General features: G+C 42.4%; 1 protein-coding gene across 1 annotated transcript; it reads left to right on the top strand.

Moving 5' to 3' along the window:
- Window positions 1–349: 349 nt before the first annotated feature.
- LOC145811162 (uncharacterized) lies at window positions 350–1,084 on the top strand. The gene has a single exon (XM_082907555.1). It carries the CDS (start codon window positions 350–352, stop codon window positions 1,082–1,084), a length of 735 nt encoding a protein of 244 aa, XP_082763681.1.
- Window positions 1,085–17,081: the final 15,997 nt, after the last annotated feature.

Genomic DNA, 17,081 nt, shown 5'->3' with positions numbered 1-17,081 from the left:
GATCGAGTGGGTGTCCTAAAATTACCTACTTATGTAGAGGTGCTCGACAGGGCATTGATGGCAGAAGCCATAATAGCAGCTAAGAAACAAACTACAACTCCAACAACCGAATGGAAAGGAAAGAGGACCGGGTTTAATTTCAAGAAAGGCCAGTCATTTTGAAAGAAGCAAAATATAGGATCTTCCAGTAGCTCTAGTCAAAGTAGCGGATCTACTCCAAACTACACCGACTGCGGAAGGAAGCACAATGGTGCTTGTTACCGAACATCAGGTGCGTGTTTTCGATGTGGGCAAGACTGGCCACATGGTTTGAGATTGCCTGATGAGATCCAATGAGGTTAGCCGTTCTATGGCAAGTTCAGCCGGGTCTATTTCTGCAGCAAGATCAAATGTAAGAACCAATGCTAGAGGTGACACTAACAATGAAACGTTGAGGCAAGAGAGAGTGTTTGCAGTTGTGCCTAGTGATGTGCAGAACACCGAATCTGTGGTGTCAGGTATAATTTCTATCTATGCTCAGAATGCCTATGTGCTGATTGATTCTGGCTCCACATATTTATTTGTATCGCATGCTTTTTCTCGGGAACTAACTAGACCCTTAGAATCCATTAATTATTTATTGTCTGTATTTACACCATCTGGGGGTTCTATGATATGTGCATATGTATATTCGGCATGTGATGTTTTGATTGGTAAAATGACATTATACGTTGATTTGCTGCATTTGAGTATTGACCACTTTGATTGCATCTTGGGTATGGACTGGTTGACTAAATATTGTGCTACTATTGACTGTGTAAGTAAATCTGTTGTGTTTAGACCGCTGGGTGTGCCTGAATTTAGTTTTACTGGGAATGGGGTGGTTCCTTCCCCATACTTGGTTTCGACCATAAAAGCTATTAAATTGCTTAGGAAGGGATGTAGGGGCTACTTGTGTTGTATACTGACTACATCATCTGATAGTACTAATGTAGAAACTATTCCTGTTGCTTGTGAATTTCCCGATGTGTTTCCGAATGACTTGCCTGGAGACTTAGTTGATAGAGAAATTGAATTCACTATTGAAGTGACTCTGGGAACATAACCTATTTCTATGACCCCTTACAGAATGTCAACCTCAGAACTGAAGGAATTGAAAACTCAACTCCAAGAACTATTAGATAAGAAATTTATCCGTCCAAGTACTTCACCTTGGGGTGCTCCAGTCCTATTTGTCAAAAAGAAAGATGGATCTTTGAGGTTATATATAGACTATCGGGAATTGAACAAAGTAACTATCAAGAACAAATACCTTTTTCCCTGAATAGATGACTTGTTCGATCAACTTCAGGGAGCCCAAGTGTTTTCTAAGATTGACCTTAGATCCGGGTATCACCAGTTGAAAGTTAAAGTAGAAGATGTGGAGAAAACTGTATTCAGAACTAGATACGGACACTATGAATTTTTAGTCATGCCATTTGGGGTAACAAATGCACCAGCAACTTTTATGCACCTAATGAATAGAGTTTTCAAACAATACCTTGATGAATTTATCGTTGTGTTTACTGATGACATTTTGATTTATTCTAAAAACAGAGAAGAACATGAGAATCATCTGAGAATTACTGTGCAGATTCTGAGAGAAAAGAAACTATACGCCACATTGTCCAAATGTGAATTCTGGCCTGACAGTGTGGCATTTTTGGGACATGTGATCAACAAGGATGGTATTTCTGTTGACCCTCAGAAAATTGAAGCTATTGTGGACTGGCCTAAACCGACAAATGTGACAGAAGTTAGAAGTTTTCTGGGATTTGCAGGTTACTACAGCAGATTTGTGAAAGACTTTTCAAAACTTGCCATGCCATTGGCCTAGTTAACGCAGAAAAATGTGCCCTTTGATTGGAACGAACAAAGAGAGTCGGCCTTCCAAGAGTTGAAAACCAAATTAGTGACTGCACCAATCTTAACTCTACCTAATGGTGCTGATGGGTTCTAGATTTATAATGACGCTTCGTATAAAGGGTTGGGTTGTGTACTAATGCAGAATGAGAAGGTAATTGCTTATGCCTCTCAGCAACTCCGTCCACATGAAAAGAATTACCCAACACATGACCTTGAACTGGCAGCTGTAGTGTTTGCATTAAAGATTTGGCGACATTATCTGTATGGAGCGACTTGTGAGGTGTACACGGATCACAAAAGCCTCAAGTATTTCTTTACTCAGAAAGAACTGAATATGAGACAAAGGAGATGGTTGGAATTGATCAAGGACTATGTTTGCAAATTCTGTATCATCCAAGTAAAGCTAATATTGTAGCTGACGCTTTGAGCCAAAAGTCGATTGGGAATTTGTCATGTTTGCTGTCCAGTCAAAAAGAATTGCTAGATGACCTGGAAAAGAATAAGATTGAAATTGTTTTGCGAGAGCAAGGTGGGATTTTAGCTGCCATTTCCGCTCAATCTGCAATCATTGAAGAAATCAAACAGAAACAACTTGAAGATGAGTACTTGAAAAAGATTGGGGAAGAATTTGATTCAAAACCGAAGCCAGGGTTTGTGTTTGAGAATAATGTGTTGAAATTTCAGAATAGACTTTGTGTACCAGATTCCTCTTATTTGAGGAAGCGTGTTATGTCCAAGGCTCACAGCACCAAATTTTCCATGCATCCGGGGAATACAAAGATGTATCATGATTTAAAACAGAACTTCTGGTGGCCTAGAATGAAAAAGTGCATTTTAGATTTCGTGCCTAGATGTTTTCATTGCCAACAAGTTAATGCCGAACATCAACGACCCACTGGCTTGTTACAGTTGCTTCCAATACCGGAATGGAAATGAGAGCACATTACCATGGACTTCATTGTGGGGTTACCTCGCTCTCCTCGAGGCATGGATTCTATTTGGGTCCTTGTGGATCGTTTAACTAAGTCTGCCCATTTTCTACCTGTTAAATCTATTTACAATGCTGACAAATTGGCCAATATTTATATGAATGAGATTGTGAGGTTGCATGGAGTGCCAATATCTATTGTATCTGAAAGGGACTCAAAGTTTGTGTCAAGATTTTGGTAGAGTTTGCAACAGGCTTTGGGAACTAAATTGAGGTTGAGTAGTGCCTATCACCCACAGACAGATGGTCAAACTAAACGGACTAACCAAACTTTGGAAGATATGCTCAGAATGTGTGTGTTGGATTTCCAAGGAAATTGGGAGACCTATTTGCCGTTAGCTGAATTTTGTATAACAACAGCTACCATTCAAGTATTGGAATGGCTCCTTATGAAGCTTTGTATGGGAGAAAATGCCGATCTCCGATATGTTGGGCTGAGGTAGGCGACAAGCCATTGTTAGGACCGGAACTTGTGCAAGAAACCACTGAGAATGTGAAATTGATCCAACAGCGTTTGAAAACTGCACAGAGCCGGCAAAAGAGTTATGCTAATGTCCAAAGAAGAAACAGAGAATATGAAGTCGAGGATCACGTGTTTATTAAAGTAACTCCAATGAAGGGGCAAACGCGGTTTGGAGTAAAAGGCAAGTTAGCACCGAGGTATGTTGGGCCGTATGAGATCCTTGAGAAGATCAATTCTGTGATGTATCGGGTAGCCTTGCCTCCGGTAATGGAGCATATGCACAATGTATTTCATGTATCGATGCTTCGAGAATATTTGAGGGATCCACTCCATGTCATTGAACCAACATATGCGCTCTTGAAAAATGATTATACTTACAAAGAAAGACCTTGTAGACCGCCCGAACTCGCTCCGCGTGCCCCCATTTTCGGAGAAGGCGCGAATTGTGTTCTAGCTACTACAGTTCGGACTCCTGTCACGGTTCTGAATCTAATCTCACAAAGTGCAATGTAAGACTGATAAATCACCAAAGAGTCCAAATCTGGCAAATTATTTTGGAAAATCGATTTTAATCAAAAAGCGCCAAACATGGACTGCTTTGCCAGATTTCAAAGTCGCCACCTAAATATTTTATTTTGGAAAATTTAGGAAACCCTGATTCGTGCCTAAGGCTACGTGTCCGTCATCACCAAAGTTGCCTCGGCTCGAAAACTTGGGTACGAGGGGGGAAGGTCATGAAATGAGCACCCTCGCTCGCCCGATCAAAGGATCGGCCTCTACTAATCATGATATGTTGTTTTTATAAACACATGTATTCTTATTCCGGTTATTAGCTAACTTACTATGTGATGCGCATAGTATGCAAGTATAGACTAAATCACTCGATTTGGAACAAAACAGCTCATGTTTGTTTTTTGAAAATGGTTTGAAGATGCTACTCGCAAGTAGGGTAAAGCGCGAATTTTCCACCCTCAAGTGGGCTTAAAAAAAAAACAAAAAACATGATTTTGCCACCCTCAAGTGGGCTTAAAATGCACATTTTGATGAATTATTCCAATTCAAGCAATGAAGCCTTCATCCACAAGCATTCAAGCAGTTAAACACTTAAGCAGATAGCCTCATGGCAAGCATGCAGTCATGGCAACACTTACACGCATACAAGGATGCTAAAGCATAAGCACTCACAGTGTACTCCAATCCAAAACAGAAGCTAGTTAGTAATCAATGCATGATCCTAGCTATGTTAACAGTGCCTAATGCAACACATGCAAAATGCAACTAAGTAAGCTCGGCTATCTAAGATGGCATATGAATGCAACACTCGATAACATGCTTTGAAACAAGTATTCAAGTAAGTATTGAAATACGATGCGGTATGAATGATGCGCCGAGCCCGGTGCATGCAAGACAAATGGATGATGGAAACATGCAAAGCATAAGGTATGCTAATTGAAATATGCCCTAAACTAACCACCGAAAGCAGATAAGTAAAAGGGAGAAAGACGTGGGGTTGGAAAACATTCACACACACACGCACACTTATTACAACATTTGCCCTCTCGACGGAGGGTCTGAATAAAATGAAAGCTAACTAGCTATGCTAATTAAGCTAACTATTACAAACCAACTAACTATTACAAACTAACTATTCTAGCTAATTAATTATTATAAACCAAATTGAATAACTAGCTAATCTAAGCTAATTAGAATATTACAAAGCACTAAGCTAAATTAATTACAACACAGGTAATCAACTACAACTAGCTAACAAAAGCGATAAATGGCCTCGCGGGTGAGGGAGATATGCATGCTCGGTTGCGTCCTCCCGAAAATCCATCGCCTTGCCTCAAGACGCCTCTGTTTGCACTCTTTTGAATCTTTGAAAATTACACCGATTTCCAAATTGCTTCTTTCTGATCTCAAGAACACCTTGAGGGCTGAAATTCCTCCTGTTGCTGCAACAGAGAACAGACAGAGGCAAGACAGTGTATTTGCAGGGAAATGTATGCACTTCCACACTCCTTATCATATCTCAGGCTCAAAGGAGTATGGCACTTGACTCTCGAGCCAACAACTAAGCATTTTCAATGCATGGTGGCCAAAGGATCAAGCTTGTGCAAAACTCAATGAATGCACACATAAGACTCGAAAGGCCTCCACCCTATCATGCACAATGAAGGGGGACAACGACCAAGAAATGAGGCACGTTTCATCATTTCAAGTATGAAACGTCTCTCATTTCTCGTGTTTGGATTAACGTCCGATCCAAACACATGCAATGCAACACAAACATGTTATCTTGGCTTGTTTTACTTTGATTTGTTTTGTTTACTCGTTTTAGATTACCAATTAGTCCTTTAACCGGTTGAATCCAAAAGTGAGAAGTCCTCTAATTTGGAAAGACAGACCAAGCCACAAGCTTCTTGAGCATGAAAGAAACATCATGCCATTGGGTATGAACGCCTCAATTTCGTGCTCAAACCAACAACGGGCTTAAGACCTCTTTCAAAGTGATACAACAAATGAAAGATGGCATGCAATGGTATACATTTCAGCACTAAAATGGCACGACAAATGATGCTAAAACATGCTAACAACTCATGTAATGCATGCTAAAAGTCAAGAACACCGAGACTAGCGAAGGACACAACACTAGAGGCATGCGATACTATGCACAAACAACCAAACCAGCCCAAGAAAGAGCTATAACAGGCCAAAACAGTGGCTAAAATGAACCGAGAAGATAGCATGAAAAGCAAGAAAATAATGTTCATGCATTGGCTCATAAACGAGGCATAAGGATCAACTATCAAACACAATTAAATAGTGATAAACATGAGAGTATGACAGAAGTATATGGTCTGAAATAACATGCCAAATGATGCTATGCTATGCAAAAAGCTCAAATATGATATATTAGAAGTCTTAAAGTGCAAGGCTAGCAAAGGCAAATACACTATAACTATGCAAAGCATAGCATGCATGACCAAAACCACTCAAATCAGATCTAAAGCATGCTAAAACATAGCCAAAAATGTGTTGGAGTAGAGCATACACATGCTAGATCAATAGGCTAAAACACCAAATATACTAGGCTAGTGAACAAAATTGCACTACAAGTGCAAGGAGCATGCAAGAGGCAACCAAACCAATCCAAAACAGAGTTATGACATGGCAAATAATGGCTAAAAACATGCTGAAATGGAGCCAATTCAAGGCACAAAGACATGCTACTTTGCAAGGCTACAAGTAGGATTACACTACAAGTATAAGAAGCATGTAAGAGGTGACCAAGACAGCCCAAAACAGAGTTATGACTTGGCAAATAATGGCTAAAAACATGCTGAAATTGAGCCAATTCAAAGCACAAAGACATGCTACTTTGCAAGGCTACAAGTAGGATTACACTACAAGTATAAGAAGCATGCAAGAGGTGACCAAGATAGCCAAAAATAGAGTTATGGCAGGTCTGGAAAGTCACAAAAATGAGCCCAAACAAAGCCACTAAGAAGTAGAAACACTTGCTCTTTTGATGGGCCATCAACATATGCAAACAAGAGAAGAGGAGGGGGGACCACCCCCACCCATTTGGGACCTCAAAACCACTTTTCCACTACTGAAATTCCTTTGAGTTTCAGTGGTAAGAAGGCCAAAAAGAGATGGTTTCAAAAGGTTTAAAAGATGGAAAGAAGCTTAGCAAATAAGGCACAAAAGAGTAATAGACACCCCTAACTCAAACAAAGCCTCAAACAACCTCTTTAAACACTTTAAACCAAAGGTTTTTGTAGTTGAAAGAAAGGCCTAAAATAGCATGCAAAGGTGGCCAAATAAGCAATGAAAATAAAGCTTTAAAGAGGCTATTACTCACCCTTGAAGCATAACTTTAAAAACAGCAACTTCTGAGGCAAAACCAAGTCAAAACCACCCAAATAAGGCTCCCAAGTACCTTAGCAACAAGATAAAGGTGTTTGCGTAGGTGTTTGTGTGCAAAAGTATGAAGAAACAACACTTTAAGGCACAAATATGGAGAGAGAGAGGGAGAATTCTAGAGAGAGAGGGAGAGTTTTTGCTCTTTAAAATTCTGAACCCTCTCTAAGGGGGAAGCACCTCCCCTTATATAGAAATGCAAGCCAAAGCTTGCTCAAATCCCTCCATACACGTAGGGAGGATGCATTCTGTGCCTAACAGCTGGCACAGCTGGCACCAAAAATATCTGCAGAAAGTGAAAAATGGCCGCCGACCACTCAAAGTGGTTGACTGACCACCCCACTTAGTCGACCGACCACCTTAGGTGGTTGACAGGGCAAAAAAGGGGTCTCCCAAGGGAGGAGAAGGTGGTGGCATGCTGCCGACCACTTAAGAGGGTCGACCGACTACCCACCTTAGCTGACCGACCACCAAAAGTGGCTAGCAGGGAAGAAAAGTGATCTACAGGGGAGAAAAGTGGTATACACCACTGTTTCTCCCTCTAGGCAAAAAGGGGGGGCCAATAGTTGGTTTAAAACAAGCACAAAACCAAGAGAGTTCAGAGACTTAGAGGCAAGGCGCGCAGCCGAAAACCTTAGGGACTCCAAACGAGCGTGAACATGCGCAATCATCGAGCACTCAAACGATGACGTCCAAGTCTTTAGGACGGTCAAAAATGGGGTGTCTACAGTTGTCCTTCTTTGACAGAACTCGGAAGTCATGAAATAACGGGAGTGAATGTCAAAGCCTAGAGACGACCCATTTTTGACAAGGCCAAAGACTTAGACAAACAGGCAAGATAACAAAACAAATGCACTCGCAGGCAAGGGGCAAAATGCAAATGACATGCACAATGCAGAACATAACTTATGATCATGTAAAGAAAGCCGTAATGAAACATTTGAATGCAAATACTAGGCACGATAAATGCAACATTTTAAGCAAGCAAATAAGAAACAACAGTCTCACACATTCCAACAGAAAGGATGTAAGAAAATTATACAATTCCCACCACGCGTCACGCGGGAAAGGCCAAAAACGACTACCGGGGATACCCGGAGTCTCAAACGAAACACCTCTCAGCGTATCACACGCGAGAGAGGGAAAGGCAACACCTCTGAGCATATCACACGTGAGAGGGGAAAACGGCAACACACCTCCTGACGTATCACACGCGAGAGAGGAAAAGACAACATTTTTCAGCGTATCACACGCGAGAGAGGGAAACAGCACCTCTCAACGTATCACACGCGAGAGAGGGAAATGCAACACCTCTCAGCATATCAAACGCGAGAGAGGGAAACAGCACCTCTCAGTGTATCACACGCGAGAGAGGGAAACAACACCTCTTAGCGTATCACATGCGAGAGAGGGAAAGGCAACACCTCTCAGCGTATCACACGCGAGAGAGAGAAACAGCACCTCTCAGCGTATCACACGCGAGAGAGGGAAAGGCAGATGTCGGTGTAGACATTGGGCATATCTGAATGTCTCTAACCAACGAGGTATCTGTGTAAGCACCAGGCATACCCGAATGCTTCTAACCGAGACAAGATGAACTCAAAGGACAGGAAAGATCTTACTTGGGATTCCTCTGAATGAACCGTACATACAATATCGTCTGGTTACATCAGCTTCGAATGAACCGTGCATACAATATCGTCTCCTGCGTAAGAAAGAAACTCAACAGGTGCAATAAAACACAATGCATATTCTATGTAGGATTGACAACACATTCCGTGTTTAAATTCCAAATGCACGTTTTACGCGTATGCGATGAGTGCATATTCTATGTAAATGCGGCAAACACATGTGAGTGCAAGAGAGTTGAACGCATGTTCCATGCAACATTCGAGATACATATTCTATGTGAAACAAAAAGTGCATAACAATGCAAGTGACAAGGTGCATAACAATGCAAGGGAAACACGCATAACAATGCAAGTGAAACGTGCATATCTTATGCAAAGCAAAAGTGCAATATAATCAAGAAAGAAGTGTACATGCAATGCAAAACACCGAATGAAGAAAACATGCCTTCACAAAGCCGTTTCAAATACAACCTCCAATTTACCTCTCGGAGGGGTGACAATGCATTCAAAAAGGATACACTTCGCTCATGAAGACTTGACGATGAGTCATGCATTGGAAAAGTGATTTCAAATTCCCGCGGGGACTTTTTAGCTGAAAAGTGAACTATTTTGGGACTTTCTCAAAATCAAAGAACTCAAAATAGCATAAAAGCACACAGGGAGGACAGTGGGACCCTGCCAACCACCCTGGAGAGCTATCGACCACCAAAACCACCTGTCGACCACATAGGTGGTTTGTCGACCAGAAAAGCTGGTCAGTCGATCAGTTTAGCAGATTTCGGGGCAGTTTGGTCTTTTGAGGTTCGGATCTTTAAAAGCACAACTCCAAAGCACAAATGCTCACACATTCAAGGCCAAAAATCACTCATCTACCTCCCTAGACGTCTTTTCCTTTTAGATCTGGGCTTTACACGCATTTTCCAACGCCCCACGCGAAGTTGATTCACAAAAACTCTTCGGTTTCCTTCACTTTGAACCGAACAAATCTTGCTTTCGGACCCTTTTCTGTCATTTTTGCTATTTGAGGTATGTTTCCCCTAAGTTTGTTTTGAGTTTGGCGCCCTTTTCCCAGGCTTTGACTTTTTGACTTTTTTCTCCTTCTGAGAGTTGACTTTTGTTGACTTTTAGCACTTTTTGCTCATTTTTGCTCATATTTCACCTTCTTTTCAGATGACCGACGATGCTTCATACGACAAGGGCTCTTTGGGAATGGAGGAAGAGCCCGACATCATTCTGCTGCTGCCTAGGACTCAGCCCTTCGATCCTACGACGTACCGTCCTGAGGTACATATTCTGCCACCTAGCATAGCTCGCCATTTTACCGGGTTTGCACGGCGTGCTCCCGTAGATCTTCTATTGCGGGAGCCAAAGTCTCACCTGTCTCACTACGCGCCCAAGGTACATACTGCACTCTCACTTTTTCTGCGATGCACTTTACATTTCTTGCACAATTCATGCTTTTGCTCCGTATTTTGTCTGCTTGTTCTGAACACATTTACATACACAACGCTTCTGCCCATTCTGAACACAACTCACACACTGCATCTCTGCTCATTCTGAACATAACTCACACACTGCATCTCTACTCATTCTGAACATAACTCACATGCTGTATCTCTTTTCATTCTGAACACAACTCACACACTGCACCTCTGCTCATTCTGAACGCAACTCATATGTTGCATCTCTGCTCATTCTGCACACGACTCACATGCTGCATCTCTACTCATTCTGAACACAACTCACATGCTACATCTCTGCTCATTTTGAACACAGGTAGCTTCCCGTTCCACTCGGGGATATGAGTCGATCATCGCGAGAGATTGGTATATAGAGCTCCTCGACGGTGTTCGGCAGATTATTGATGAGGTAGGGTTCGGGCTATTTTGCATGGGGTTATCGCGTCTTGCGGCGAGTAGGACCCTCCTGGTGCACTAGTAGAGAGATGGTGGGAAACCACTAACTCCTTCAATTTCTGAGCTACTGGGGACATGACGATGACCCCGTACGACTTTGCTATGCTGATGGGCCTCGAGGTGGGAGGCTGGCCGATCCCATATGACTCCGATATGGGTGAGTGAGAGGCAGCATGGACCTATCTACTCGGAGCCCATCCGTCGATCTACCGATCATCAGGCACAGTCAGATACACGTGGTTCATAGAAGAGTACAGAGGAACTGTGCCCGAGATTGTTGAAGCCACGGAGCAGTACGCCCGGGAATTCTTGATGTTCCTTCTTGGGACCACATTGTTCTCCGATAGAGGGAACACGGTCGAGCTACATCTTCTGAGTGCTCTAGTAGACCTATCCCAAGTTCGGCACTTCGATTGGGGGCGGCGTTGGCCTTGCTACCCTTTATTGCTATATAAGCTCAACCTCCCGCAGGAGCGGGAACATAATAGACAGCTATTGGAGAGCCTAGGAGGTACATTCTGCCCTTTTGATTTACGTTTCTGCTTTTCATTACCTGTACACTGCACACTCCACACATTGCACACATTACATTCTATACTCCGCATTCTGCACTCTGCATTCTGCATTTTTTGTATATTTTGTATTCTGACTGCCACGGTCTTGCCTTTTACAGCTGTGGGTATGCGCCTATTTCCCGATGCTTGCCCCTGAGCCAGAGGTCGAGACACCGCTTGATGTGCCATACTCGCATAGATTTGACAGCCGGTGCCAGCCGAGGCCCCGAGAGACCTTGTCATACCTTCGCCAGTACTTCGATACTGTGAGGGTGTCCGAGGTAACTCAAGACTCACAGTCAAGACTCACAGTCCTTTATGTTTTCATCTACAATTCATTTTGTATAACTGATGACAACTAATCAGCTCACACACTTGTTTTTTGCAGATAGCATGGCAGCCTTGGGCATCGATGCCTGGGTTTACTTAACTTCAGCATGCTGGGGCTTGGGATGCCTCCAGGCGTCGGATCCTGTTCAAGGGACCTGTAGGTCAAGCCTGGTTTCTCGGTGAGCGCTTCATGCGGTAGACAATGGGCCTACCACTGCAGTATGTCCTTTCGGTGCTGCCACCTTCCATACGGGGGACAAATGTGCTCTCCCTTCAGGGACTCATTGACTCCACGCAGGGTGAGGAGGCAGACCACTACATCGGAGAGGGGGACTACACGACCTACATGGAGGTATATCTGATGCCTTCTTTGACAGGCGCACGTCCTCCCACAGGCAGGACGGTTGATATGCCCTCATCGAGGAGGGTTCGGGCTGCCGATGTCCCTTCGACGAGCCGAGCTTGGGCACTACGGGGTGAGACCCGAGGGATGTCTTCTTCTAGGCAGTTGGCTGGATGGCCAGATCCTCCGACTAAGCTGATAGGTTGGCAACTTGGTGGGGGGACCATACCAGATTCCGCTTGAGCCCTCATTGCCTGATCATCGATATGTCAGGTCACCTGACTCACCACCGGTATACTTTACAGCTTTTATGCATTTCAGTTTCATTCAGATATTTGTTCATCTATCCATTCATGCATTCAACTTGCATTTGTAGCCCACCACAGGATACATCGAGGGGTTGCTCGAGGTGATGGCCTCACTCGAGGGTATGGTCCTGCGGAGAGAGTTGATGCTGCACTCCCATGGCACTTCGGTAACTTTTCAGTTTTCTTGCATTTTAACCATTATATTTCTGCTGATATGCCTAAACTGAACATCTCATTGCACTGATTCACTGCATATATAGATCACATCTGACGCTACACACCACTTGTGCACATTGTATCTGCTTTCTACAAATATTTACCTCACACATTACACTTGCATATGATATACACACAATGGCTAACACCTATTCAAACTACCTTTTCAGGTGACACCCCTCCAGATAGGACGATCAGAGGCAGAGGCAGGACCATCAGGACCTCATTCAGTAACAGGTGGCTGTATGAGGCGTCAGGAGCCTATTACGCACGATGATGATGACGAATCCGGCGAGGACGAGGGGTCATCAGAGGGTGGCTACGATGCTGAGGAGGGCTTCGAGGATGGGAGTGGAGACGACTCTAGTTCAGACAGCGGTGCTGATGGTGACAATGCTCTAGAGTCTTCTCAGTCGAGGAAGAGGGTGAGGAGGGCCTCTCGATCTTAAGATGGATGGCACAGATCCAGATGTTTTTGCTTAGTTTTCTTTTTCTAGTAGTATTAGCACATTTATACAGCCTTAGGCAGTTTTATTTTCTTCAAAACTTGTACCTTTTGTAAAGAGAAACCATGATGGAATGAAAACAACCCTTCTTCTTTTTTTGTTCAAAAAGTGTTGCATTTTGTATTCTAAGCATCGCATCGCACCATTTGGCACAAAAATGAGATTGATGGAATTTGAATTGTATTGGCAATTCTTTGCCAGGTAGTGAACCAAACAAAACAAATACAAACTGAGTAAAACAACTCAAACTAAGGCGATAAGCCAGCGAATAAAGCTACAACTCAATAAGCAACACGAATACAACTTGATAAACAAATTGTAACAACTCGATAAGCAAATGCAACAACTCGATTAGCAAATCACAACAACTCGATAAGAAAATTGCAACAACTCGATAAGAAAATGCATATTGGACAAACAAAACAATAGGACGCATCTGAAGCAGAAATAAACTTACATTTTCAGCATTCTGAGCACACAGGAAGGCTATGGGCTCTTCTCTGGAGACAAGAAGCAGCTGTAGACCACTTAGGCCCATTGCCGACCATAAAAAGTGATTGTCAACAACCTTTGTGGTCGGTCGACTAGAAAAGGTGGTCGATCGACCAATTATGCAGGGGTTCCCCAGATTTTTGCCACCTGTCCCCCACTAGTGCCTTATCTTTTACAAAAGGCTACAACTCCGTAATATCCTCATTGTAACTCAATTTTTGCCCAAAATGGAAGCGTTTCTTGGCTAAAAACTTTCCAATTGGCTCGCAGCTTTAGATGGCTCGAAAAAGTTAAATTTTCAGGGTTTCAGAATAAATGCACTATTTACGCTTAGTCGCACCCCACTGCGTTTTTCGTTCCTCCATGCCGCAGCTAGGTGTTGGAATCCGGTAACTCATGTTTTTAACATTGGAGGACAAGAGATATGCCCCACTTTTGAAGATTTCCAAGTTTTGATGGAATCTCAGCATGATGAAGAGAGCTTGTCTCAATTCTGTTTTGGTCACATCTTTCACGACCCAAACCCGTCTCTATGGGTTTAGCACCGTAACCGGCCAGTAATCCAAGATTACCGAAGGCCTGCTTATCAGTAATACAGTAATACAGAGTACAGGGGCTAGCGGAAGCCAATACAGTAAATAAACAATGTCCAATGAGCTGTGACAGTCTGTATGCCAAAAAGACTTTTCATACATATATTCAGTCAGTGACAAAACAGTATGTACATATATACAATCATTCAGTTCAGGGACCTAATCCCTATTAAACAGTACCATAACAGTCTATACAGTCATACAAAACAGATACAGAGACAGACGGAGAAATTAAAAACACCCCTAAGCCATAACTTGACAGGCTCGGAACCTCGCAGTGAGGCACAGTGGTTGGCTTGACAAAACTAGAGCTTACCCCGACGCTTCTAGCCACGGTCTGGTGCCTGTACACCTACATATATATATGAGCAGTGAGCTAAAGCCCAGTGAATAACGTAATGCATAAAGAGGTTAAGAATGAATGTCCTTACAGTAATGAAAACAGTTCATTAAATCAGTATTTCGGTCGTTCAGTCAGTACAGTCATATGTGGTACATCCATTAGCATAACAGTACAGTAAACAGTAGGTCTTAAAAGACCGAACAATAAATGATGGCCATCAATCAGTAAACAGTAGTGGTTCCAACAAGGGAACCGACAGAGATCTCTGTAACAGTAGCAGTAAACAGTAGTTGCTAAGGATGCCACAATACAGTTCAGAATATAGGACATACATTCATTCAATTAACAGTATCAGTTCAGAAAGCAGTATAGTTCAATTGTTCAGAAGATAATCATTTTGAACATATCTTTACACCATTGTTACTCACAGAATTCTGGGCTACAGTAAAGCTAGAGCGCGTCCCCAGTCGCCAACCCTACACAGTTACAGATTGAACACACGCTAAGCTACACAGTTGGGAAAATAATAACTTAATCCCTAATTTGCCTCGGTGTGGTTCTACATCTATATCCTCATTAAGATGTCTTAAACTAGGCCTAAGAATGCCTAGGATGGGATGAGGATGCAAAGATGCACTTTAAAAGCATTTTCAAAATTTTCAGAAAACAGGGGTCACGCTCGAACGTAGGTTACTCCGCTTGAGCGGACATGCAGACAAAGGTTTCAGCTCGAGCGTAGACTTACTCGCTCGAGCGTTCTGCAAAACAGTCAAAAGTGCTGGATAGGTGAAAATCACGCTCGATTGGGCGCTCGACACCCACTCGAGCATGAGACAAAATGTCCCGCTCGAGCGTCTATTATTCCGCTCGAGCGGACATCAAAACAGTGCAAAGTACTGGGAGCACGAATTTCACGCTCGAGTGCCAGTCACCCCGCTCGAGCGTGAGTTCAAAATCTGGAATTTCCAAATTTGAACCTCAAGCTCAAAACCAAGTTTTAAAACATAAATTTCGATCCTCTTAGGCCAATTTTCTAGAAAACATCCCAAAACTCATACTTTAACGTGATTCCAAAGCTCAATTGTAAAATCAAAGCCCAAGTGTGTTTCAAACAACTCAATTTCAAACCAATTTTCAAGAATATGAAAAACATGCAAACATGCATGAATTTAAACCATTTCAAAGCTTTAATTTGATGCTCTAGTGAGCCAATTGTTCCCAAAAACAAGATGAAATCATGGACTTAAGCTTAATTATGAACATGCATGTGACAATTTGCCATAAAAACAACTTAAAATTCATCAATACAACCATGCATGCATGAATTAAGTTATAATTCAACAAGTGAAGCTATTTCATGACTTAATCCACTAAATTTGACATGAATCATGTAAGAACAAGTTCAATTCACAAACAAGAGGGTAATTACATTACCTTAGGTCTTGTATTCAAGGTCTAGGAGCTCAATTATGCACTTAAGCTTTCAATTCCCCTAAGCCTCGAAGAAAAATAAAGATGAAAACAAGTTGAACTCACTTCTCTCACTCTCCCTCACTCTCTAGCCGGTTATACACTCAACAAGGCTGATGAAATGTACAAAATAGGATGAAGGCAAGTCTCAAATGTTCCATATAGTGGGCCACTGGGTGGCAGTTAGGCAATTAAGTCCACCTAATGTAATTTAGCTTAATTTAATCTAGTTTAATCATACCAAATCACATGTTAACTAAATATGCCATAAAATCACATTAATTCTAAGGATCACAAATCATCAATCAATTTCAGATTCGGCCGCCGATAAGGCATTCAATTCGCAATTTAAACACAAAGGCATGAACAGATAATCAAACAGTCAACAAATAGACATACAATTGAACAGATATACTTAATCAATTCAGTTCCAGATTTCAATCAATCAGTTCAGTACTTCAATCAATTCAGTTACCAATCATAATCGGTCTCAGTTTAGCAGTAATCAGTGGTTAATCGGTAAACAGTGACGAGGGTTGTTACAGTCTCCCCTCCTTAAAAAGAGTTTAGTCCTCTAAACTCGAGTTACCTTCGTTTTGGAAGAAAACAGGATTCAGTGGAAACAGTTCAGGATATATTTTAGCCATGTCATCTTCTCTCTCCCAAGTGGCATACACGTCACCATGGTTTTGCCAGTCAACTTTCACTAACGGGATCTCTTTGTTTCTCAACTTCTTGATCCGTCTGTTTACAATTTGAATAGGCCGTTCCTCGTAAGTGTAGTTATCACTCAGCATTACACGAGTAGGCTCTATTACATGGAAAGGATCCCGGAGGTAGTCCCTCAACATAGAAATGCGGAAGACATTGTGCATATGCTCCATTTCAGGAGGAAGCGCAACTTGATACGCCACTAGATTGATTTTCTCAATTATCTCATATGGTCCGACGTATCTCGGCGCTAACTTGCCTTTGACTCCAAAACGAGTCTGGCCTTTCATCAGTGTCACTTTCACAAACACGTGATCACCCACTTCATATTCTCTATCCCGTCTTCTGACGTTAGCATAACTTTTCTGTCTGCTCTGTGCTGTTTTCAGTCTCTGTTGTATCAGTT

This window comes from Camellia sinensis, chromosome 2 (assembly GCF_055761805.1).
Source record: "Camellia sinensis isolate YWXY chromosome 2, ASM5576180v1, whole genome shotgun sequence".
Lineage (NCBI taxonomy): Eukaryota > Viridiplantae > Streptophyta > Magnoliopsida > Ericales > Theaceae > Camellia > Camellia sinensis.
Note: the sequence above shows the minus strand (reverse complement) of the source record. Positions and strands in the feature narration are given on the sequence as shown.